The sequence below is a fragment of the Chenopodium album genome, chromosome 26 (genome assembly GCF_948465745.1).
Source record: "Chenopodium album chromosome 26, dcCheAlbu1.1, whole genome shotgun sequence".
NCBI lineage: Eukaryota > Viridiplantae > Streptophyta > Magnoliopsida > Caryophyllales > Amaranthaceae > Chenopodium > Chenopodium album.
Window position 1 is genome coordinate 7,263,201 of NC_137859.1, and position 24,389 is coordinate 7,287,589.

General features: G+C 36.2%; 2 protein-coding genes across 2 annotated transcripts; both read right to left on the reverse strand.

The window, feature by feature from the left end:
• Nucleotides 1-575: 575 nt before the first annotated feature.
• On the reverse strand, nt 576-15,490 carry LOC145618029 (histone acetyltransferase HAC1-like). Its single transcript, XM_081672805.1, has 17 exons — nt 15,014-15,490; nt 13,864-14,182; nt 11,380-11,491; nt 10,789-11,113; nt 10,249-10,707; nt 8,416-10,157; nt 7,321-7,617; nt 6,937-7,215; nt 5,453-5,581; nt 5,100-5,300; nt 4,878-5,020; nt 4,476-4,788; nt 4,004-4,143; nt 3,541-3,619; nt 2,793-3,185; nt 1,379-1,596; nt 576-1,257 (listed from the first exon to the last, which is right to left on the reverse strand). Exons 2-17 carry the CDS (start codon nt 14,055-14,057, stop codon nt 1,146-1,148), a joined length of 5,136 nt encoding a protein of 1,711 aa, XP_081528931.1. The 5' UTR covers nt 14,058-14,182; nt 15,014-15,490; the 3' UTR covers nt 576-1,145.
• Nucleotides 15,491-17,306: 1,816 nt separating this feature from the next.
• Nucleotides 17,307-23,826, reverse strand: LOC145616512 (uncharacterized). The gene is made up of 10 exons (XM_081671249.1): nt 23,610-23,826; nt 23,075-23,221; nt 22,338-22,437; nt 21,961-22,104; nt 21,630-21,688; nt 21,338-21,405; nt 21,179-21,230; nt 20,601-20,741; nt 18,162-18,755; nt 17,307-17,919 (listed from the first exon to the last, which is right to left on the reverse strand). The coding sequence occupies exons 2-10, from the start codon at nt 23,195-23,197 to the stop codon at nt 17,698-17,700; spliced, it is 1,503 nt and encodes a 500-aa protein (XP_081527375.1). The 5' UTR covers nt 23,198-23,221; nt 23,610-23,826; the 3' UTR covers nt 17,307-17,697.
• Nucleotides 23,827-24,389: the final 563 nt, after the last annotated feature.

A 24,389-nucleotide genomic window follows, 5' to 3' on the forward strand; every position in this document is an offset into this window, starting at 1 on the left:
AATAGTTTATACTTGTGAATAAAGTAGGTTTGTGGAATTTTTCCAAATACATTGTTTTTTACTCCTTTTGTCCCTTTATGTCAGTTTGCTCTAATTTTCTTTTTAGCTTTATCCCTTAAAGTTTGTCCCATATTAGTTTGTAGAACATTACAATTTTATTCTCATACCAACTACACTTTGTCGCACCACCTCTCTAGTTTTCTCTTCCATCAATTTCTCCGTACCAAAAATTATAAACAGGACTGAGAAATTATCCATGAGTGTCATACTTCGTTTTTTCAGCTGTTCAACTTTCCTATATACTTTTGATCTTCCATGTTTACCTCTGATTTTGATCCATGCAAGTATGCAACTATACAAGTGCAATAAAAAAAAATACAAGAATAACAGATAACGTATGTGTTTAGCTGCTTTTTTGGGAATTCGTAGAAGATTAATCTTTATATCTTCAATTATAGAAGTACCAAGTTAAAATATACACAAGATCCAAGAAGAACTACTTTCTTAGCGTTGCTATTTGAAGTTTGTAACTATTGGACGATTATCATAAATGAAGGCATGTGGCACAAGAGAACTTTGAGATGTAACTTCTTTTTCCTTTCCAAAATGAAATAAATATTCTACAAAAAAAGGGAACAACATATAGGAGGTAGAAAGCAAAGAATTGCAAACATCTCCTACGCTCCATTGCACAAAAAGGAACGTTTCTCTTACATATAAAGACATACTATGGTACACTTGCCACCATTGATGAGGCGTTGTAGAAAATACACAAAGGATAGAATCAAAGAATCACCAACTCTTCCACCACCACAAAGATGAACACTAGCGCCGGTGCTCCATTTATGAGATGCCAGTAAGCATTGAGGATGAGTGCCCTGGAAATAAAATACTATCTTTCTTCCCTCCAAATTGCAAAAGAATTCCACCCAGCATCTTCGGAAGGAAATGTTCAGGAGCAGGAAATATATGTTACCATATTAATGACTTCTGCATATTGAATCTGTACAGAGGTTTAAATCCGCATTTCTTCTCCCGTAGGACTTCCTTCTCTTAATGCTACGGCATGAGTATTCTTCAGAACACTAAGCATCTATCAAGTCTTTGGAAAACTCTTCCCAAATGTCCAGAAATATGTACACGAATTAAGCATGGCCAGCTACTTCTGCAGCTCGCTGTCTCATCATCTCCATCACAGCTGCTCGTCTACGAGAATCAGACTGCTGTTGCAACCGCCTTAGATGTTCTTTCAAATCTCTGGAGATAGGTAAATAATAAGACATAAAAAGCTTGAGAAATACACTCCAGTTATCTGATCAATAGAAAGGTAATAAGGAAATAAATTTTCTTGCAGTAACTAAGAGCTTGAGCCACAAACCTGCATCGAGGTACGTGACATTCAGATTCTTTACAAGCTCTAGCATGAAGTTGAAGAAGATACCACATCTTCTTGCAAAGAACACAACCACCAGATGCACGAATTCTACACTGTATCCCATGACGGAATAAACCTTTAACCTTCCGACAATTGAGATACTGGCAATGTGGTGAACGGCACTGTGATGCATGCACCAGCAGATCAAGCATCTTTCGGAGCTGGACCATATAGCATATGATATTAGTACAAGATGCAGAGAGAGAGAGAGAGAGCTGCACTTTGGAACTTGAGGAAATTATAAAGTCAAGTTGGACAGCTGCATAATTCTTACATAAATAATACAACTGCGACTCAGCCTCTCCCTAAAAGGAATTAAACCAAATAACAAAAAGGAACGTACATATATTACAACTTTCCCAACCCTGAGCAAGGACATTCACTGGACTAACTTTCTTATTCTGACACTACTTCCTCTTAATAATACTCGCATTTAATTTTATTTTGCTTTATTTTTTTCGTTAGGATTCATGAAAAACAGCCACTCACCTTTTCATCAGGTAAAAATGCATAGTTGGCAATCGTTGATTCTATAAGAATGGAAATATAAGAAGTTGTTTCTGGGGATAGAGATAGGAGAGAGGTATGTTCAGCAATGTCTCTTCATGAACGGAAAAAGAAGGAAGTGTGACACGATAATACATAACTTAGTATACATTTAATGGATCTAGATGTTTGCATTGGCTAAATGGCCACTTATCTTCAGAAAAAGCAAAGTTGGGAGGAAAAACATGTAAAGATAATATATGCTCCCTCATTTCTCGTTTGTGTGTTAGGATACGCATAATTAGAGTAAGCAGTAAGTAGTAGGGTAGTGTAGGGTTATTTAATAGACAGGAGAAGTAAGAATTAAAAAAAAAGAAGAAGAAACAGTTAGTGAAGGGCCCCACATCATATACACTTGCATATATATGACACTCTTCCAGAAGACTGACATATGACAATAATCATAAATCAAGTGATAGCTTTTGGTATAAGCTATTAATAAGTGTGCAATGTAATTACAAGGAAAAGGAATAGTATCATATTCTAGTGCTATTCTAGTACTGCAATGTTTTCTCATATCTCCCTCATGTCCATAACCACCATGGTAACTTGTGATGCTATCAAACCTCCACTATTGAATATCCAACTTGCCACCATCTACTTCTAGCCTAACCATTGTCGCCCACAAACCCATGACAACATATTTATATAGCAATAATAAGCTTAGGTATCCTGTTTTGCCTAGATAAATATGTAGTAAATAAAAAATGGATAGCAGTAATACGTTTATAATTATATATAAATTCCCATGCATCGCACAGGACAAAATATATAGATTAAAGGGGTTAGAGGCGAATGCAAATAGTGGTACCTGTACAACACGTTGTTGTCTTGCTTCCTTGTTTTGTGCATCACGATCAGCCACGGAAGGATGATTTGTCAACTTATGAGGATGATCCCTACCTCCATCCTTTTGGTAACAAGAATTGCAAATATCATAATCTGGACAAGTCTCACAACGCCAACCTTGACCAGTCTCAATATCAAGATGACAAATGTTGCATGTTATCACAAATGCTGGGGCAGTTGGATTATGAAGATGGTAAAGCACCATCATGGAAGAATGTTTAGCACGACGCAGAGTATCATACTGATAGTGATTCCCCTGGCAAAGACTCAAAAATGCCTGTCGGGTATCAAAAAATTCACTCTCAAGAATCTCATCTTTATCCTTGGTATCTTCTGGCACATCAGCAATCTCAACCTAAATCATTATAACATAAAAATTCAAATCAACAAGGAATGCGAGATAATCATTCTCTCTCCGTTTCTTTTTTAATGATAATGACCTATTTGGATTCCAATGCAAAAGAAACGTAATACTTTAAGCATTTACATATATAATAACTTCAAAACATAGTCGTGTGAACTTGTTAGGTTTGTCTCAATTTTAAGTTTCCACGTAAAACGTACCTACAGAAATTTTTATTAATTTATTACAATATTGCATAAGAAACTGAGCAAGATTCCAAATGAGACAGTCAAAAAGAAACAGAGGGAGAGTATGATCATTATATAACCCATCCAAAGAACCTTCTCCAACAGGCACAACAGCTTACCAGATAAAGTGCATGCTTGTCCTTCTGGTTGATAGGATGTCTTTCTCTATCATCACGCTTTTGTTCTGCTTCATAGCACCTGCAATAAACATAACTCAAGTTTAACTATACAATTATACATAAATCAATCCAATTCCCTACTTTTCAAGTCAGAGAGTTCATTGATACTATTCCCTTTACAATGTGCAAGTAACAACTTCATCCAGCAATATATTTGAAAACAAACATAGATTTTTTAAAATATATTCTATATCACTAGTAAAGGAAAACAAAAAAGATGTTTATATGCAAAAGGGCAGAATAAAACTTGCACAATTCAAAAATCTGAAATAGCACTACTTAAAGCTAATTCATAACAAGATTGTAGCTTTCAGCAGATATAAGAAATATTGTACGTCCAATTGAAACAAAAGAAAAACTTATATGAAGCACCATAATCATATTTGTACAGCTAGGATCTTACTTGTCACAGAGCTGAAAATTTTTACATTGATTGCAAACCCAGCGATTACCGGAAACCATTAACAAACAGCAGTGGGTACATGCATGCTGCAAATGAACCATAATAAAATCTTCCTTCATTGGGGAAATCGTTTCACCAAGCTGCAGAACAAATCAAAATTTGATTAGTAAGCCACAATGTCGGGGGTAATTACAGCATAGGCTACAAGATAATAAAAGTGCACTATATATGATCACTGTGAGATCATCATCGCTACATATAAATTGTAAGGACAGTCCCCATGGCAGTGCTTGGCCTCTCCAAATATTTATTTTTTGTATTTAAAATCATTCATTAACGCTTTAGAAAAGAATGCTGTTCTGTTTGATTGCACAGACACTAGAACCAAAAGACCAAAGGCTAACCAAAAGGCAAATACAAGTAGCAGCAGCAACTGAAAAAGAGAGGTGATGGTGACAGATACGAAGATTACTTTATGCATTAATAGAAGATCCTTTGACGCATTGCTAGAAAGATCTGATTGCCCAGATGCTTTAAGAGCCCTCTTTGAGATCATCTTTTTTGTTGTTCCCTTCTTGTTGAGCTTCCTACCTTCCTCTTCCTGATTTATTTGATATATCATATCCTCTGCAGCACCGGGCCAATAATCACCATCAAAATACGGGAGCCTCGCTGCGGTGACCTTGGCCTTGCATTCGCCAGTTTGTACAAAGAAATGATCAAACAAGTTAGTAAGGTCAACCACAATATTTTCCTTCGTAGCTTTTCTTAGCATTGCCAAATACCTGAAGCATAAAAACCAATGTATCGTCATTAATCAAATACAAAGGGAGATTAAAATATAATCATTACAGGAAAAATCAATTTATCTTACCACTCCCTCAATTTGTCAGATTTTGGTGTCTTCTGTATTTCAGGATGGCAATACAAAATATAATCTTCACCCTTCAAAGGTGGACATGCCCATATATAACAACTTGCAAAACCCCGCTTCTTACAGTATTCAAGGTAACCAATCTGCAAAGAGGCGCATGATATTTTCAGATGACAGATACTAATCGATCATTAGTGGCACCCAAAAAACACCAAAACATACCAAGATTTCATGATAAACAAATGTACGGAGAGCTTCGCCAGACACTGCTTTTACATCAGGCCTAAAATACTTCACTGAATCAAGGTATGAAAGATAAACACGGCGCTGATTTGGAGGCAGGCATTCTGAGCCAAACTCTTGAACATACATTCCAAATAAACACACTTCTACTCCTTCAATCTTCTGAAAAAGCAAAACTACCTGCAGAAAGAAGTTGATCAATTATAAGATGAATTAGAAGAGAAAAATAAGAAAAATTAGCTTCTAATAAGCAAATTTCCAACATTCCTATAGCCTAGGTAGCCAAAATGATAAGTTATATAATATGTGCCAAAATCAAAACAACATCAGACCTTAGATTTATAAGCGAATTCAGTAGGATAGTTCTCATCACGGAAAATCTCAAGAAACCGTGGCTTCACTTCCAACTTCTTGTCAACAGATGACACAACTCTAACAACAATTCCATCTGCTCCAGGAACCTGACAAATACCAAAGTTTACCATCAAGTTGTTATGGAGCTGATACAGCCACATATATATTAATCTTAATGACACTCTGCATTTTCAGCTAATTTAATGCATAATACAAAATTTTGAAAAGTCTTCACACTTAATAATCAAATACAAATTTTAGAATAGTTTTATACATTTAAAAAAACAAATTCAGAACCAAAAGGTTATAAACAAAAAAATGGCTTGAAAGCACAAATTTCTGAGGATTAACACCCTAGCATAGTAAGCATTAGTTTACATATAACAAAATGCATCCATTTCACTATGACTGTATGACACCCTACAGTGATCCCTGACGTAAGTGATGTTCAACATCTTATAACATAAGAATAAATCAAAAGCACAAACAACCAAACGAAACATAACACAAGTCAAAGAGAATACTCCCTCCGTCCTAGAGCCATTAATCTATAGTGCACAACATTTTATGAAATAAGTTGGCGGGAAAGGGGGCGGGGGGGGGGGGGGGGGGGTGACGAAAAGTACATGTGAATTTAAAAGACAGAGGAAAGATATAATCAGTAATATACACTATCCAATGTGAGATTGAAACTGATCTACTATTTACCAAGTACCATAAATAGACGGGGTTCAGTATATGCAGTCCAATCTACACTTTTTTCAACATCTACTATGATGTACATGCTAGATGCTAAACAACCACAATTCCCACAAACTGCGCAATATATGACCATCTACAAATCATTGCCTCCATTTGACAAGAGTTATTTATTACCCGCGTCGGACTATACAGCTGCATACATATGAGGGTCCTTAGACGTGTTTGAAGGTGACTTATAATATATTTTTGCAGTAAATCTAATTGCCTACTTTCTCTAAATTATGTCTACGGCACCTAGACTCTAGTTACCAATCAGATAAAAAATACAGATCTGAGAATCTGGTACAGTAATTCTAAGATTGTAAACTAAGGGGTAACCGCCATCAAAATTGGACACGAACATGGAAACACAACACTTATAACAAAACACTTCACATACTTTTGAAAACAGCAGAAGCACAAAAGAGGAGGGGGAAAAGTGGGGAAAAACAGCCAGCCACGGAGAAAATAGAAAAAGAAAAAGAACAGCAACTACAAGGAAGCGGGATTTCCAACAATGAATAGTTGCTATCTCCAGAGAGATCCAGCTGGATCACTTGACCCCCAAGAATAATAGGCTTAACCAAGTTCTATTATGAATGATCTTGCCTTCAATCGACAGATCTCGAGTATTACTCACCTTGAATGAAATTCATATTATTCAAGCTTGACAAATTCAACAAATTGCCTACACATCACCAAAATGCAAATAGAAGATTACCTCATCATAACTTTTTCCTTGGACTCTTGCCCTTTCTAGTCTTTCTTGTTTCAATCTTTTAAATAGCCGGTTCTCAATGTGGTCACTTAGAATCGTTTTTGGCAGATCTTTTGCCCCAAGAACAGCACTCTGTGGCAATGGCTTGCGCTCCCCCCCTTCAATCTCTTGCATATAGCAAAAAGGACATGTGTATTCAGCTTGACCGCCATCATTCCGTCTTCCATTAAACAAGGCACAAATCTGATGCTGCCAAGCTTCACATTTATCACATTGAACCCACTGCAAAAAAGCACAATATGATTAAAAAAAAAAAAAAAAGGCATTTGCAGATTTACAATAAACCTATGGCTGCAAAGGCATAAAACAAGCTACTGAAAAACACACCCATTCTTCAGTTTCCTCATCATTTTTCTTTCTCTCCAGCCTCGACTTGAGAATTGCAGTTCCATCTATAGAAATTGTGTCACCACGAGCTTCATTATAGCATGGAATACAGAAATAGTGTCGTGTATCACCAGCTCCCACAGTGTAATACATTGCATTCCTCTTTATTCGAGCACCACATGGAGTACAATAAATAGGTGGTGGTTCAAATGTGAGCTTCTCAACAGCACACAACTGACAGGAGTTTTCACTCATTGAGTGTTCCATCGCTTGATTTTTCTCTGCCTTTGCTTTGCTCTGCAATCAATAAAAGAGATATTAGAAATAACAAGTAAATTTTACTTTAGACTGACAAGCCATGTACAAAGCACTCCAAATTAAAGTACTTCATATTGAACATTGACCAGAGTCACGCTGTTGCAAAGGCATATCACTGCACAAAATTGTAAGCAGATTACAAAAACAGTATATTCAAACATGTAGCTGACCTGCCTCATGGATCCACAACAATAAGAAACTCAAATACTCAAAAGAGGTGGTCAGCATAAGAAACACCTCAAAACAAAACAGCCAAAAAATTTGATGATAATCTAGTGGTATTGCAGTAATTAGTAGAATTGAGGACAAAATTCTTCAGCCATTCAATGTCCAATCATCAAATATCCTTGCAGTGATGGACCTAATAAAAAAAAAAAAAATCATTTTCTTGGGCTATAACAATCCAAAGTTTAGGCCAACAATGAAAAATAGTTTCAGTAGAATCACAAGGATAGCGTATCAGGATCCCCTTTTTTCCCTTGGTAATAAATAACAGGCAGTAAACTAAAAAAAAACATCTTGCAAGAAGCATATCTGCAGCACAAACTTAAATGGACTTCATAACATACAGCTTATCATCCATTTCCATATTATGAGAAAATCAAAGGAAAAAAATCAGTAATCAAAGGATGTAAAAAAAAAACATGAGGACAAACTGGCATACTAAAGCACAGAATATTAAATTTTTAATCTTCAATAACTGAAGGGCTACCAAATTTAGTTTAGCAAAACAGTAGTACTATCAGTAAAAACAAGAAGGTGGAAACTGAGACAGACCTGCCCAACCCACTGCCTAAGACCAGAAATGTGCTCCTTTATCTGCTCCGGTGTAAACAATTCAGTTAAGGACACTCCTTTAATCTTAGGCTTTCCGGACTTTGTCAAAGGTTCAGGAGATTCCACTTCTTCTGGCTTCACTTGACCATTATCTTCTTCGTTTTTGACACTTTCTTCCTTAGCCAAGGACGACGCACCATCCAACTGATTAGAAGTGTCAACTATGATGTTCTTCACCTCAGTAACATTAGAAGTTGAAACAGCCAAAGTCTCCATCTTCACATCAGAGAATTCAGACTTAACCTGTAAAGTGTTTTCACTTTTCTCAAATGCTTTTGGTTGTATACTGTGAGAAACATGAGATGCATTGTTGGCATTAACTGGCACAAACATGCTTCCACTCTCAGGAGTAGCAGATTGAGGAGGCTCTGGCTTTAGGCGTTTGACAGCAGGTTGACTTTCTGGAGGTTGAACAACTGTTTCAGAAGGCTTTAGATTGTCTTTAACTTTAGCTTCTCCAGACTCAGATGATCTGCAATTTCCAGTAATTGAATGTTGCAATCCAGAATCAGAATCCTTACGAACATATCCCTTTCCATGTGAACGTATATAATTTCTGACAGGTACACAAACAGGGCAGTTGGTAGCCACACAATGTTTATGATGATGTATAAGTGTTCTGGTTGCATAGCAGCGAGATTTGTTGCAAGAAGAAGAATCGCAGCCATCCATATGCTTCAATAGCTTTTGCGCCTCAAGGCAATAGCGTTCTGGACATTTACCAGCTGGTGCTCTACATCCACGTGCATGACGCAAGAACAAAAGCCACCTCTGTTGATTCTTGAATTGACGCTCGCGGATTATATTGACTACTCTGGATTGATCCATAGCACTCCTAGGAGCAACATTTTGGCCAATGCTAGGCACTTCAGAAGCCAAATTATTACACTGAGCTTCATCATGCCCCACCATTCTCTGGCGTAGCTCCTCTTGTAGATGCTGTTCATGAGACAGATTTCCAGCCAGTGATGATTTATTAGATTCAGTGTGCCATTGACCATTTAGTTGTGCTTCTGGCTGTACTCCAAAAGACATATTATTGTAATCATTTGTAGCCTCATCAGTCATCATCTGCTGAGGATTTTGCAAAAGCGAAGAGTGCATATCTTGAGGCCTTGATGGAGCAAAAGATGAATGAGAACTTCTACTAAAATTTCCATTCGAATCATGGTGAAGTTGATTGTGTGATTCTGGAAGCTGGAGCTGCCCAGAAGAAACTTGTGTATGAAGAACCTCACTATGATGCTCCATTCCTGTTTCAGATTTCACACGACTGCCAAGGTCAGATGTTACCTGGGAGTGAACAAATTGATCATTTCTCCCAAAAGATTGTTGATTCTCACTAGACTGCTTCTGTTGACGGCTTGAAGCAAACTGCTGCTGCGGCGGCAACAAATGAGGCTGCTGTTGGTACTGTTTAGCATAAGACTGTGATTGATTCTCTCTAGGTGATGATTGGAAATTTAACCTTTCCACTTGTTCCGCTAATTGAGGCCTTGCGTATGAAGCTGATTGCACACTTTGCGTGTTATTTTGGATCATTAGCGAGTTAGGTCTGCTAATTGCCTGAGGTCTCATTTGATTTACATTCTGATTATTCATCATGGATCCAACCTGAGCTCCATTGTTGTAGTAACTGCCATTTCCAGAGGATTCAGCAGCACTCATCCTGTACCCATCACCTACCAAACAAACTTGATACATCAGCAAACATTGATCAAGCATAAACCAAACTACACAAGTAGATTAAAAAGGAGAATGAAAAGGCAGAACCTTGCACAGTAGAGCGCTGATGTTGATCATGGGGCTGTTGCAGAGGTCTAGGAGAGGCACCGTAAGATGATGTGGTCATATAGCTATCTGATGAGCCAGAACCATTTACCATTTGAAGATTGTTACCAAATCCACTGTTCATAGGCCCACTCTGGACCCTCTGCTGCATTAAAGACCTCATTCCACTGCTCATCGCACTGCCAAGGTTCTGTAACATGCGGCTGTTTTGACCAACATGTTTTTGCGGCACTTGTTGTGAAACACCTGAAGAATCAACACCTGATAACACACCACCACTGCTAGTGTTATCCGCATTCATATATGCCTGATTATTATTGCTACTGAATCCAGGGGTGGGAATCATTTGGCTCACAACTCTCTGCCCAGCCATTACATTGTTACTGCCCGAATTCATGGAAAAATTAGAGGGGGCCTGCTGGTAACCATTTGACAGAGACCCTGTACAGCATATTCTATCAGACAAAAGGCCAAAGTACAAAACCTTATAAAATCACTTAGTTGAGTAACGAATTTACTCACCATCAGCTCCATGGAAAGAACCACCACGAATACTGGAAAATGACCCATTGGAATTGGGCATCAAGCCTCCCATGCCTTGAGTTGAGGATGAGATGCCGCCACAAGCACTTGAGGTGGTCATATTAGAATGATCCATTGCAGATGATACCATCGCATTTGAATTTACATTGTTTTGCTGTTGCATACCAGGTGTTGGTATCATTGTACCAACAGGAGTAGGAGTATTCATAAATTGTGTCGGTTGAGGAACATGATTGGTCTGTGGTGTTCGCCTAATAAATCCCTGCAAACGCATCTCGAGACTTTCCATATTCATGTATTCCTCCTGTCACAGAATTTAATTAAGAACAAAAAGACAACCAAGAAAGTTTATTGAAGACTCAGAAACACTGTTGAGAACTTAAGGAAAGATGTAACTAAATTACAAAAAGAAATTCTTCGATCCACACTCAACCAAACCATACACCAAAACAGAGAAGCAAAAGAAAATGGAAAGGAAAAGGAAAAGGATAAAATGAACTACATGGACTGTAACCAGGAAAACAAACATTAAATACCCAAGGAGCAAAAAGAGAAAGGGCCAAGGACTACCTTTGATGAAGCTGTTTTAAACAGCCCCTCTTCCAAGCGCCTTGAAAGTTCTTGCAATTTTTTTGAAACAACATCATTCCGGATTGGCTGCCTCAGCATTAGAATCTCATAGCTGGAAACAAAGAGATATTATATGTTTTTATAACTACTAAACCAGCATTGCAGGATAATCTAAGAAATTAACTACTCAATAGAATTTTCTACACATATAGAGATACTTTTAACAAACACGAAAAAACTATCAACAGCCAAAAATGCCAGAATAACCATTTACCACTAACCAGATCATGGTAACTCGACCAAATAATCTCAGGTACGCCAAAAGATTAAAAACTGATAGGATGTAAACTACAGACTCATCTAAAGATAATTTGTAAAGAAAAAAGAGCAGCCATTGATGCAATTTACGTCCTACAAAACCCCTAATAGCAAGCAATTCCATATGCAGCACATAAATTCTTGTTTGACTGTACAAGATCGATAGATAGTAGCTCAAATATCAGGAGAGGGAGAGCACACTGCAAAGATGCCTCAATGAGATCATTAATATCAACTTGAGTAAAATCCCATGTAATAAATTAAAAAATTTAACAACAAAATGATCTGCAAACATTACTAATTCACTTCAAAGATGTAAAAAAAATAAAATAAAATTTCAATAAAAAAATATGAAAACACACACGTACTGAGAGTAGGACAAAATGCCTGCATTTGTGCATATTATAAAATGTAAACTGCATAATAAACTATGTTACCTGGACTAGAAATCTAGAATTAAGTTGTTGAATATGGGAGTAGGGAGTGTTTATTAAAGTATACATAAAAAGGTTGGATGCAGGGGCAGTCCTAATTTTAGATACATGAACAGGATATGGCCTTTGACAATTTGAATTTTTTTAAAAAACATACTTATAATATTTTTAAATAAGTTTTAAATGCACTATAGTGTTTGTAACAACACCCGTACTGTGGCAAGTAAATTGTATCAGGTTGTATCCATGGCAGATCATATCAACACTCAAACTGCACAATACATGTCCAGTCATATCAAGTACAGCGGCAATTATAGCATGTCCAAGAGACATAGAAACAGGATAGGCTAAAGCACATCGATAGAAGAAACAGTACTAATCCAACGACAGAATCAACAAGGGGGACCTCCACCTAGTTTTAGTGATGTACTTAACAGCTATTCATAATACTACAAGTTTATTTTAATAAGACATATTACCCAAGGACAAGAGGGATATAGAAAGAACTACCAAATCCTCAGACAACTGCAGATAGTTACAGCCCACATACTTAAGATGAAAACACTGCTCCAAGTAATTAAACATATCAATAAATAATACTTTTTAAAATGCCAGCTGGGACAAATGCAAACTTCACTAAAATCCAGTTCAACACCAACAAAATATGAAAGACACTAGAGTACTAATGAAGACAGGAGGAAAAATCAAAATTCAACACAGGCCTACTCAAGCAATTGTATATCCGCTTCATGACTAACCATCTACTGGGATTACCCCCTTTGTCCTATAATTTCATATAATCATATTTAAAAGTACAAATAATCATGCTTGGATAATTTTTCAGCATTGGATCATAATAAGATTAATTACATAACTAGCATAAATATTTGTCCTTTTCATCTGATCTCTTCATACCATAACAAAAAGATCAGCCAGCTTTCAATTTGAGGTCTCTTAAGCTGATACAAGACTGCACACAAGTGCACAGGGATAATGATTCGATGCGATAAATAAATCGTATGTTAAAATATAGGACAAGTCATGACAATAAAGATGAAAAAAGATTTGATATCCACAATTTTGTGTGTTGTAGGCTGTAACTGAATAATACATCAAGTAATTTAAAGTATGACATTACACAGACATAACCATACCATTTGTAAACAAGGCGCGCACACACACACACACACTTCATTAGCTAAAAACAAAGATTCAAAGACAAAAACAGACAAAAAAAACGACAAAAACAGATGCGCATGCTGGAAAACTAACATCAAACTTCACCTACTGGCCTAAAGATCCACTACTGACAAAAATGTATCAATGCATGCCTCATGCATAATCACAAACAGCACATATTACACCAAAGTATCTTCCTAAAGTAGCAAACATTAGAACCAAAGGCTTTTAAGATACGTATAAGGAAAAAGGTATACTATTTTAAGAAACACAAAATTTAAGCATTGGGTCCATCAAATCTATCAGATGAAATTATAAAGCCCCTTAACTGATTAATATTTGGAATCTCTCAAAGGTTTTCACTTTTCATCTTTTGGAGATGATAAACCTAGCTAAAGAAATATACTACGAGTCTACGGCTTCCAATAATCCGAAAGACTTAATTCGTGATAGATAATTTCTTTTTACACCTTCCAAGAAAGGAGGTGCCACAGGCAACAAATACAGCCAATTATAAACATGATGGATAAAATGAATTAAAACAAGATCTTACATCTTCTCTCTCATAAATAGTCGAATTTTAGTAAGTTCAGCGTCCACCATTGCTTGATTACTTTGACCACCAAGATTTTGCGCCTGCGTGTGGAATGTATTTCCATTCTGTTGAGGCAGTCCAGGCAACTGATTGCTAGCCTGGTTAGGTACCTGCCCAGAGATCTGACCTGACATGTGTGCCTGTACATTCATTTTCAACTCTTAAAATACCAAAAGCCTGAAAGTGCATCAGCTTCACCATAAGAAGGTGAATTCATAATTCATCTCCAGCACATTATTGATCACACTGCAAGGACACCACTTAACCTGCAAGGACACTGAAAAAGAAAGCAACTTCCAAATTTAGAAAGCTCAAACTTTAAACTTTCTCTGTTGAACATTGAATAGACAGAATATATGACTTCACTCCTACAATGATGAAGAGAGCAATAACGAGGTTAAAACCGTATCTACAAGGATAAAGCCACAGGGTGAAACCTACGTTTGTACAGATTGTTATGGAAAGGGAAACAAACTATTAGTAAACCTGCAAAGTACCTTGTCTCTATAACTGAGGCCTTTATCTAATATTCTAATGTCATACTTACAGATAGAACTATAGAAGGTGAACCAGAGAGAAGCAATTTTAGTTCTAATAAAAACAATATTCGTGAAAAAGAGACACCATTCGGAAACAGCCAACTAATTTATCATCCAAATGTAGATAACACTGGCCTAAAGACGAGCCCCAACATATCCATACAGTTGCAATTTACGGCAACGTCATGTCCGATACCAACTTTAGTTCTCACTTCTCACTAGCATCCAATACACATAAGTTGCATCCCATTGCCTACTACTCTAAAAGACATCGGATTTCAAATGCGGGCACTGAATGTAGTATGATTGAGTCTCAACTTCGGTAAAAATATCATCTTCACCAACGCTAACATATGATATACAACAAGTTGGCGGGTAAATTCCCTTCAAATAATTACACCCTAATATTAATTTATCAGCTTCTACAGTATCTATAAATCCAATATCTTGCCCAAATTGATAAAAACTATTTCTTTTCACATTAAGATTATTGCACCATTCAAGAACAATCAATCACAACTCAATTCACATTGCGCGATTAAACAACAATCAAGAACACAGCTCCATACCTTAATTTCAATCGAAAACAGAGAGAAACCCCAAAAACTTGAGTTAAATCAACCACAATGACGGTGCTTCAGTTGCTCGGTGCAACAATTGACAGACTAATTAACGATGATCGTGAACTTATTGACCCAGATCCTCCTAAATACGTCGTCGAAATTCCGATTGTAGCAAAAGCCCCAATTTATAGCGACCCAATTAGTTCAATTTCAAATTGAGTTGCACCGATTAGGGTTCTCACGACAAAACCCTAACTTCGAAGAAAAAAAAAGGGGGTCAAAATTGAGGATTGAAAACGTAAGATAATAAGATTAGAGTTTCTGGGATTGAATTCGATTGCAAATTAATTGAATTTTTTTTCCCCAAATTTGATTGTGAAATCTTAATTTTTGAGTCTCTCTCTAACTTTCGTTGTTTCTCTCTCCTAATTTCTTCGTTCGACGTTTCTTAGCTGAGTTTCGGACTCCAGTTTTAAGCCTCGATATTATTTTTTCCTTTTTTGGGTTTTTTTTTATTTAAAAAAAAAATTCAGATGATCATTGACCGTAATTTACTCCCTTTTATGTTTTGTCTTTTCTATATTTTTTTTATTTTTAAACTCTAATAAACACTTGAAGATTAAGGCATCAACTTGTGTAGATCTTAGATGAGTTTTGAAGTCATGTTCTAAAATCCAAACATAACACATGTTGTTTTTTGGGCATTATTTCGCAATGAGGTTTTTGATCTAAAACTAGCTAATCTGGCTAATAGTTGTCTCTATGCCTTTAGTCTTTTAGCTGCTTCCGTTACAGTTGTAGATCGACTTTTCAACATCAAATCAATAAGTCAATTCTCAATCGGCTCCCATCTTATCGTATTATGTATGGTTATATAATATATTTGTAATGCTCAAACTCTGATGATGTATCAAATGATGATGATGTCATTTACATTTACTTAATTTCAGTTTAGTTTAGTTCAGTTCAGCTCTAATCATTTCAGTTTAGTTCAGTTCATCTCTATTCAGTTCAGTTCAGCTCTAATCAGTTCAGTTCAGTTCAGCTCATAATTTCCCTCTCTCATAAAATATTCAGTTCAGCTCCAATCAATTCAGTTCAGTTCCAATCAGTTCAGTTTAGTTCAGTTCAGCTCAGTTCAATAAATGTGAACAAGCCCATAGCGAATGAATTTTCCTAACATCAAAGTTGAATAATGTTATTTCTATTTTAAGTGTATTATTTTTAAAAGACGTTTTAGTTCTTTCAATTCCAATCGATTCTTGTAGCTTCATGAATTGTTGTTAGCCATATTATCCAATGTCGGAGACACTAATACAAATGTGGGTTGAGGAGTTGAAAGCAGTTCGTAGTCTTTGGCCTCTTTGCACTGGTATGTCAAGCACAACAAGTTCATAGGAATATGGATAAATACAAGTTTCTCTGATCGATTAACATGATTTCATCTCAAGAGGGTATATTTATAATTTCAACTAATGAGTTAGGGTAAATATTGTAACTTTGTGAAGAATATAAGAAGACGGTAGAAATTGTTTCATTGGAGGATGACGATAAAATCAGTGGTGGAGATGGTGGTTTATGTGCAGCTCCAATGGAGGAGGAAAGCATGAGTAGATGGAGAAGGAAAATAGTTACAATGGTGATTTACAAAGTTCAATGACGAAGTTCGAAGGTGGACAACAAAGATGAAGGAGCAGAAGAAATAGGGAAATGAAAGTACATGAAAAAAGAAAATATAAATTATTAAAATTATAATTTTTATTTACCATTGTGCCATTTTGAGAAACAATTTTATTTCTCAAGAAGAAAAACTTGGGCAGCCCCATAAGAATATAGGGTGAATTTAAGCTAAGTAGAGGTGTTCATTTGCTAGCAACCTACATATCACGCTAAAAAGGCCGGTCTACAACAAATTTGAAAAATTGAATAGATGGGCAAATCACTTTAGTTTGTTAATGGTAATGCGCTTTTATGGACAAGATAAATGTTTATTGTTAACTAGCCCAAATGACCAATTTATTAAAATTTAAATTTAATATGCTTTGTATTGTTTAATGTTTGGAGTTAGTTAATTATACATGCATGTATATTGTAGAATATAAACAGAAATTCAAATATATTTTAGGCTTGTTACTCCACAAGCAAGCTCGACATGTTAATTAGGACAAACATGGACTACTTGTCAAGTCTGCATAAAAGGGCTTAATTTGTCATTTAGCTTGTTAGACAAGATATAAGGCTCCATCCCGTTTCACGCCCAAACAATAGTCTGTAGATGATTCCCTCTAAATTCAACATACTGATGTGAGAATTCACATAGTAACATACTAACATTTGTGGTAATCCTTCAAGATTCATATGCAATGTGTCCAAACTAATATGAACCCTATCAATGATTACATATTTTTTCAAATATTTACATCTTACATTCAATTACTCAAGTAAAAGAGTTTGATTAATTGCCAAGATCTAAAGTGGGTCCTTCAAATACACACTATTCTAAGTATCATAACAGTGTACAAGTACAAACTAAAAAACTAGCATCTTTTATTCTTTTGTTGCTCATGAGGCTAATCAAGAGTTTTCTTTGAAGTGAAATACACTGAGCATTCTTTAGTAATGAAATCCCAGCAGTAAACAAGATCTTGAGAAAAACTTGCAGACAGCTGAAGTTCCAGCTACCACTGTACCTAACTCCAAGAGAAAAACGGAAGCTTCTGTTCACCAGAAGCATATAAGATTATATTCTTCTTTAAAGGCGAAATGTACTGTGCTCCATGGAATGCTGCAGCTCTTAATGCATTTAACGGTCCCAAATCAAATGAATATGCCTTCTGGACACCATCAAGGATAGTAGCCATCATAAAATTTGCTGGCTTCCGCTCTGCTTCATACTTCCGTAACAGCGATAACTGTGACATGACATCAATTGCATAAGCTATGTTCGATATGCTATTGAACATACAGAAAACAATCCTTCAACTTTTTCTCATGTAACAACATTGTTTGGCATTCTGTTTTGATCAGTTAGACTTTAATTTTCCATAATTCTTTTTCATAATGTGACATCTTATAATCAGATAATGTTAAGCAATAATAAATGTAATTCCATACAATGCCACATTAGAAATAAAAAAATTCCAGGAGATGGTACCTGTCCTATGTCAATGCCAACAGCAGTACCCTCAGAGATAACTTTTGAAAGAACAGATGCATCTCCAAAACCAAGGTTAACTCCTTGACCAGCCAGAGGATGAACGGTGTGTGCAGCATCACCAATGAGAGCAACACGGGTTTTAGCATAGGTGTCAGTGTGTACTAGAGACAAGGGAAACACCATTCTTTCTGTTGCCAACTTGATAGCCTTTGGTGGAACTTCAAAAGATTCGTTAGATGAGACTGAATCCGACTTAAAGCTTGAGAAAATTTTGTCAATACTTGAAGTTGACTGTGGATGAGGACCAAATCCATAATCCAATGCATGATTCACAGCCTTCACAAAATCATCTTCAGTCATGGCTTTGCACTCTGAAGCCTCTTTAGGGCTCATTGTCCAGACAATATTGCTAAAATTTTCCCCTATCGGCAAAAGTGCTATTGGTCCTGCAGGAAGAAACCTCTGCCACGCACAATAGTTGGGCAATGAATGCTCAACTGTGCAGATAACTGCATTTTGAGGATACTTCCGGCCAGAGGATCTGAACCCTGCCAACTCCCTAACACGTGATCTGCCTCCATCAGCTCCAACCTGCGATAAGAACTCTTGGGCATTACATGGCGAAGTACAACTAGATGCTAACAAGTTATTGCTTAAATTGAGAATAACATCATCACTGAAAAAAGTCAAAAAAACAGGGGTCACTGTCAAAACCTTCACGATTTGAAGTTCAGTGCACCAAATATTTTGAACTGCCAAGACACAAAAATTGGTTATGATTTTAGGGAAGAATGAGCCGTTAAAGAACAACATTTCCCCTATCAATTTTTTTCAGCGTGTTGGTGTTAACACAAAGTGCCGTGAGGTCCATGAACTCATAAGATTTCTAAGGAGCCAAGGATGGTGGAGACAAAAAATGCTTCAACGTTAGTGTTCTTTTTGTGGTAGGTGACGGGAAGGGGTCAGGGGGGAAACCTTACTAATAGCTAAAGACTTTCCATATCCACTTAGAATATCCCCAAAAAAGCAGGAGATATCCTCCATACTGCAAAGGTTGTCATACTTGAATTTGGATGATGAAATTTAAAATTAAATAAATTAGGGAGAACATCCTTAACTATTAACCAATACTCCATATTTAATTTAGTGACTCATTAGATGTTTTAGCTTGTTACTATTAGAAACTTAATATTAGTTTTCAAAAAAAAAACAAAAAAAAAACAAAAAAACAAAACAAAACAAAACTTAATATTAGTTTTAGGACAACCCAAAAAGGAAAAATAGACAGACTATTGTAGGACAGACTGACAGAGGGAGTATTTGACAGTATGGTTGAGAAAATCCTTATTTGACAGACTCACATTTTTTCTAGTATTTTCTTCTTGGTTACACTTTAGTGTCCAAACAATAGAGAAGGCATCAAGAAATAAGCCACCAGGGAACAATACAAGTTCTTCCAATCATTACATTTGGTTCATACCTTCAACATTTTTGCAGTTTGTAAGAATTTTAAGGGAAAAAAAAAAAGGTGTCTGATATCTACTATCACTTGTGCACATGATAAATATGATATAATAAACATTATGAAGGCTAAAGATCAAACACTCATCTTTTGTCTAAAGGGGCTGACGAGTTCATCTTTTGCCAAATCTGGGAGCCGAAGCCTAGCAATTTGTTTGAAAACCGCAAGTAGCTGAGGTCCTTTCAAATCAAAGACGAAAACCAAAGGATCCAAAACCGTAGCTAGTAATAGTGCAAGTAACCAAAAACACCAAAAGAACCTCAACAAAGCAGCAGATATTGGAAAGAATAGAATTATTATTACTCCATAAGGTCCAGAGATGATAGTGAAATTAAACCCAACTCCTTGTAACTAAATTAGCATGTGAACAAGGCTCACAAAGCCAACGCCGGTGTACAAACATAAGCCCTCACTGGAAAAGCTGGATGCCTAGGGCCTAGGGACACAGTGAAGGTTAAAGAGATTGTTAACAGGAAAAGGACCTCGATAAATGCCCATTCACCACCTAGAATCCTCCACCTTTAGTAAATCGTACAGCAAGTAATTCTCAACTACAGAAGTAAACTCCTCTGATATCTCCCTGTTATGGTGTGGCCTCAGTATTAGAGAGTTGTTGGTATAGAAAGCAGACACAGGAGCATTACCCGATGGAATAGTCACGGAAATTTAAAACAATAAAGGTGATCTTCTCTGTAAATATCCTCCCACAAATGAACTCAATGAACATCCCCTGTCTAAAACCACACCATAGAGTGACAGGAGAATATACACCCAAAAAAAAAAAGAGGGAGAATTCACTAGTTTAGGTTTCAAATTAAAGGGAGTTTAATCTGAAATTGAATGGCATACAATTAAAGTTCAATTATATTCTGTCATTGCAAATTTTAATTTCATATGCAATTTAAAATACTTACCACCAATTTTGCAACTACATTGCTTCCATCAGCCAGCTCCAACTTTGCTAATTGACTGTCCATCTTGGTGGATGACATACTTGACTGTAAAGCCATTGAAGCCAATCTAGAGGGAAGTACTGTTTTATGGAAGTCCTTCTCCTGTACAAGTTCCCCAATTCAACAATTAAGAGAAGAAACGGACTACAAGAAGTCGCGATTAGTTACTTCATAGTTCATACAACTGGGTGGACTGAAAGTCATGTAAAGACAAATTATAAACCTCCATAAAATCAGTAACTTGGCTACATAAAGCTCATTGTTTTGAAGCACAATTCAGTCTTTCCACGATTTTATATTTACTTCAAGAAATTTTTTTCTTGTCAATCCTTAGAGAAGCCAACACAATTATTCTAAAGAAAGGTGGGCTAAATTTTAGACTGCTAGAGAATCAGAACATTTATCTTTGGTAAGTCTATCCAAGACAGCCCACTCATGAAACAGAGGGAATGTGATAGATCAAGGCCTTCCCAAAATTTCTGGCAAAAAAGGCATTGAATTGTAAAACAATTAATTAGTACTGAGAAATTGAAATGTACCTGTATACACAGTGATAGGGAGCTCTGAAGCACCTTATTCTCGACAACACACCTAAAAATGAAAAAATAGAATGTTAACCCTCTTGAATAGTATTATGCATCTGCAGTTAGAGTTGACCTCAAAGTTTAGAATGGTTTTGTTTTGTAGTGTAAGCTCACCCGAGCACCTCCTTATTAACATCTCTAGCATTGTATCTGGTATACCCTAGACCAGTATAATCCCATACCTACAAGGAAAATTAACTTTACATCATATATAGGCATCTGGAACAAAAACACGCATATCAAGAGGAAAGCATTAGGCACTTTGGCAATAATGATTTCTGAACCACTAAATATCTTATTCCAGATGCTGCTTTCTGAACCAGAAATAAAGCCATAAATCACATTATCATACAGCACGAGAACCTCTAACATGAAATTGAAGATATACGCATTATCACATCCTAACCTGCATCTTATCAAAATACGCATGACGTTGCTGCTCAACATACTTCCAAGCTCCAATACCTGCAAAAAAAATACATCTTTGTTACTGAAAACCAAATTGGGAAACAAAAGGGTCATAGGTCAGAAAATTGTCCTGCCCTAGCCTCTTGATGTTCTGTAGGACACGAACTGAAACAAATGGCTCTATTGATAAAAGAAAACCAAGTACCAGATGTTCAAAAAAAAAAAGAAGTTTTGCAAGCTGTAATATGTGTAGTGATGAATCAAGGCTTGTATTCTGAAAACTGATACACAAAATATACTGCAGCATAATAAAAACAAAGATAACATACTTTCAAGAAAGGAGATAGAAGCTGGTGTTATTGTACTGACTCTTGGATCAGGAGGGTCCTCTTTATTTATCCAACCACCAGATGTCAATGCAGGGTTGTCATCAATGATGGCAACGCTCAACTTTCTAGTTAAAGCAGAGCTTGCTGCATGGAATACAAAGTATGTTAAAATCCTAAACTGGCGTATTTACTCCTTCCTGCTGCAAGAAAGTGGCTATAATTTAGAATAGTTACTAATGTACCCCAAGACTAGGGGTAATTACTTACAGCTGCTTAGAAGATACAGAATATTAAAGATAGAAAGTAGGAATAGGGCAAGAAGCAATAAGACATTATAAGTATTAAACCCTCTTCACAAATAGTAAATCCATACTAACCCAATGAACATGCAAGAGCCATGCCGACCATGCCGCCACCAACAATAGCAACGTCATATTGCTGAATTCCATTTTCTGATTGATTTTCTCCCTTGCTTCCCTGTGACAATAATAATAATAACTTACACCCGAAGAATAAAGAAGGGAGGAAATGAAAGGGGTGGAATGGGGACACCAAAAATGAAATGCAACTCTTCATAGAAGAAGGTTTATTCCCTCACTTCCATCACCCACAAATTAGAATTCAAATTAATCCAAGACAATGCTGATTTCATAAGACAAATTTTTATTATGACTTGGAATAAAATCAAGACATGTCGGAATGCAGCAATTCCTCACCCTGACATCTTCTACAAATCCCAGCAACCAAATGAGGATAATCAGCTGTAAAGAATCTAGTTTTTTTTCCAGTCAATGATGCATAGGGAAGCTGAGTTTGGAGCTTAAAAACCACTTTATAAGGTGCCTATATGCTACAACAGTATCGTCAATAGGAAGTACTAAAAATATCGCGTCTAACGACTGTTACACTACAATCTTTGTGCCATTAAAACATCGAGACCAACAACCACTAGTGTCAGGCATGGACTAACAAGTAACAACCAAACCACAACTACACTATAGCCAAAATTTTGAAACCTCATCAACAAAACAAACCTTCACGAATCCAACACCTACAACTATACATGCTGACTCCATTCAAATATCAATGAATTCCATTACATTTCCCTACTCACATTGCTGTGTACATAGCTGTTTGTGGCAGAAACTTCCGGACCGCCTACATTGCAATAGAACCTCCTTAGACCTTGCAGCCGAGAAACATCGAAATTGATCTTACCACCAATAACTCTATACATTTTCCAATTTGAGCAAGAAAACCCCTGTTAGAGGCACACAAAACACATCAATCCACAACCCCACTTCCAACCAGGCCCGCCCCCGAGCCACGGCATTAGGGGAAGCTGCCCTGGCCTCGGGGAGCAAAGGTCCATCTTCATAATTAAAGGGTTTTAAACAAAATCTTACAACAAATTAGCAAACCAAGTTTAACTCAATTATCAAATTATGTTCAAAAATACGCATTTCTTATTAATAGTTCAATAGTCCGCTTAGAAGAACCCTAAATTGATTATGATGACATCTAAATTAACGATAAACCCTAGATTGTGAAATTGATACAAGATGATTAAGGAAATCATTTCACCTCAGAAGCTAAAATGGAGAACTCAGAGTAAGCTACACTGAAACAATGGAGGAGAGAGAAAATACCGATGAATGAGTGATGCTAACTTTGATTTACGGGAGTTTTGCCGATTTTCCGATCGAGTTCGTCGGAAAAGTTGGACTTGCCAAGAATCCTTTTTTCTTGTCCTATAGAAGGTGGTTTACTGTAAATGAAATTGTTGAATGTGTGATAATTTTAAGTTTTTGCCTTCTTTGGTGGAAATTGATGTGACAATTGGGCAATTCAGGTCGGATTTGAGTTGGGGACACTTCGAATTAGGTCGTGTTCGATTGGTGATCATTCATGTTGATCATAGTTTATGAATTTGTAATGGAAAATTAATCATAATTAGACATTGATTGTTCGATTAAGTTGTTTTATGTCACGTTAAATTGGATCATATGGAGTGATAAACTGATAATAGTGAATTAATCGAGTTTAGTTCAATCTATCTATATTTTATTTATATATTAAAAAGCGTTCCTAAAAACGTTTATATGTCACGTGGCACCCTTACTATGTCATCTTTTAACTATGAGAATCTTCTAATAAAAATGTCTATCATAAGATTCGAACTCATAACCACAAAAATATACATTAAGTGTCTTATCATCTCATCCATATATTAGTCATGAATTAATACTCGACTCATAAATATATAAGTATATAGATATATAGATTGGATGGAGATATGAACATTTAATAACTGCAATTCTTAAAAAAAAAAAAAAAAAAAAAAAAAAAAAAAAAACGATCCTATTATTTGCTAATTATGCTAATCGAGGTATACATACAATCAAGAAAAACTAATTATTCTTATAAAT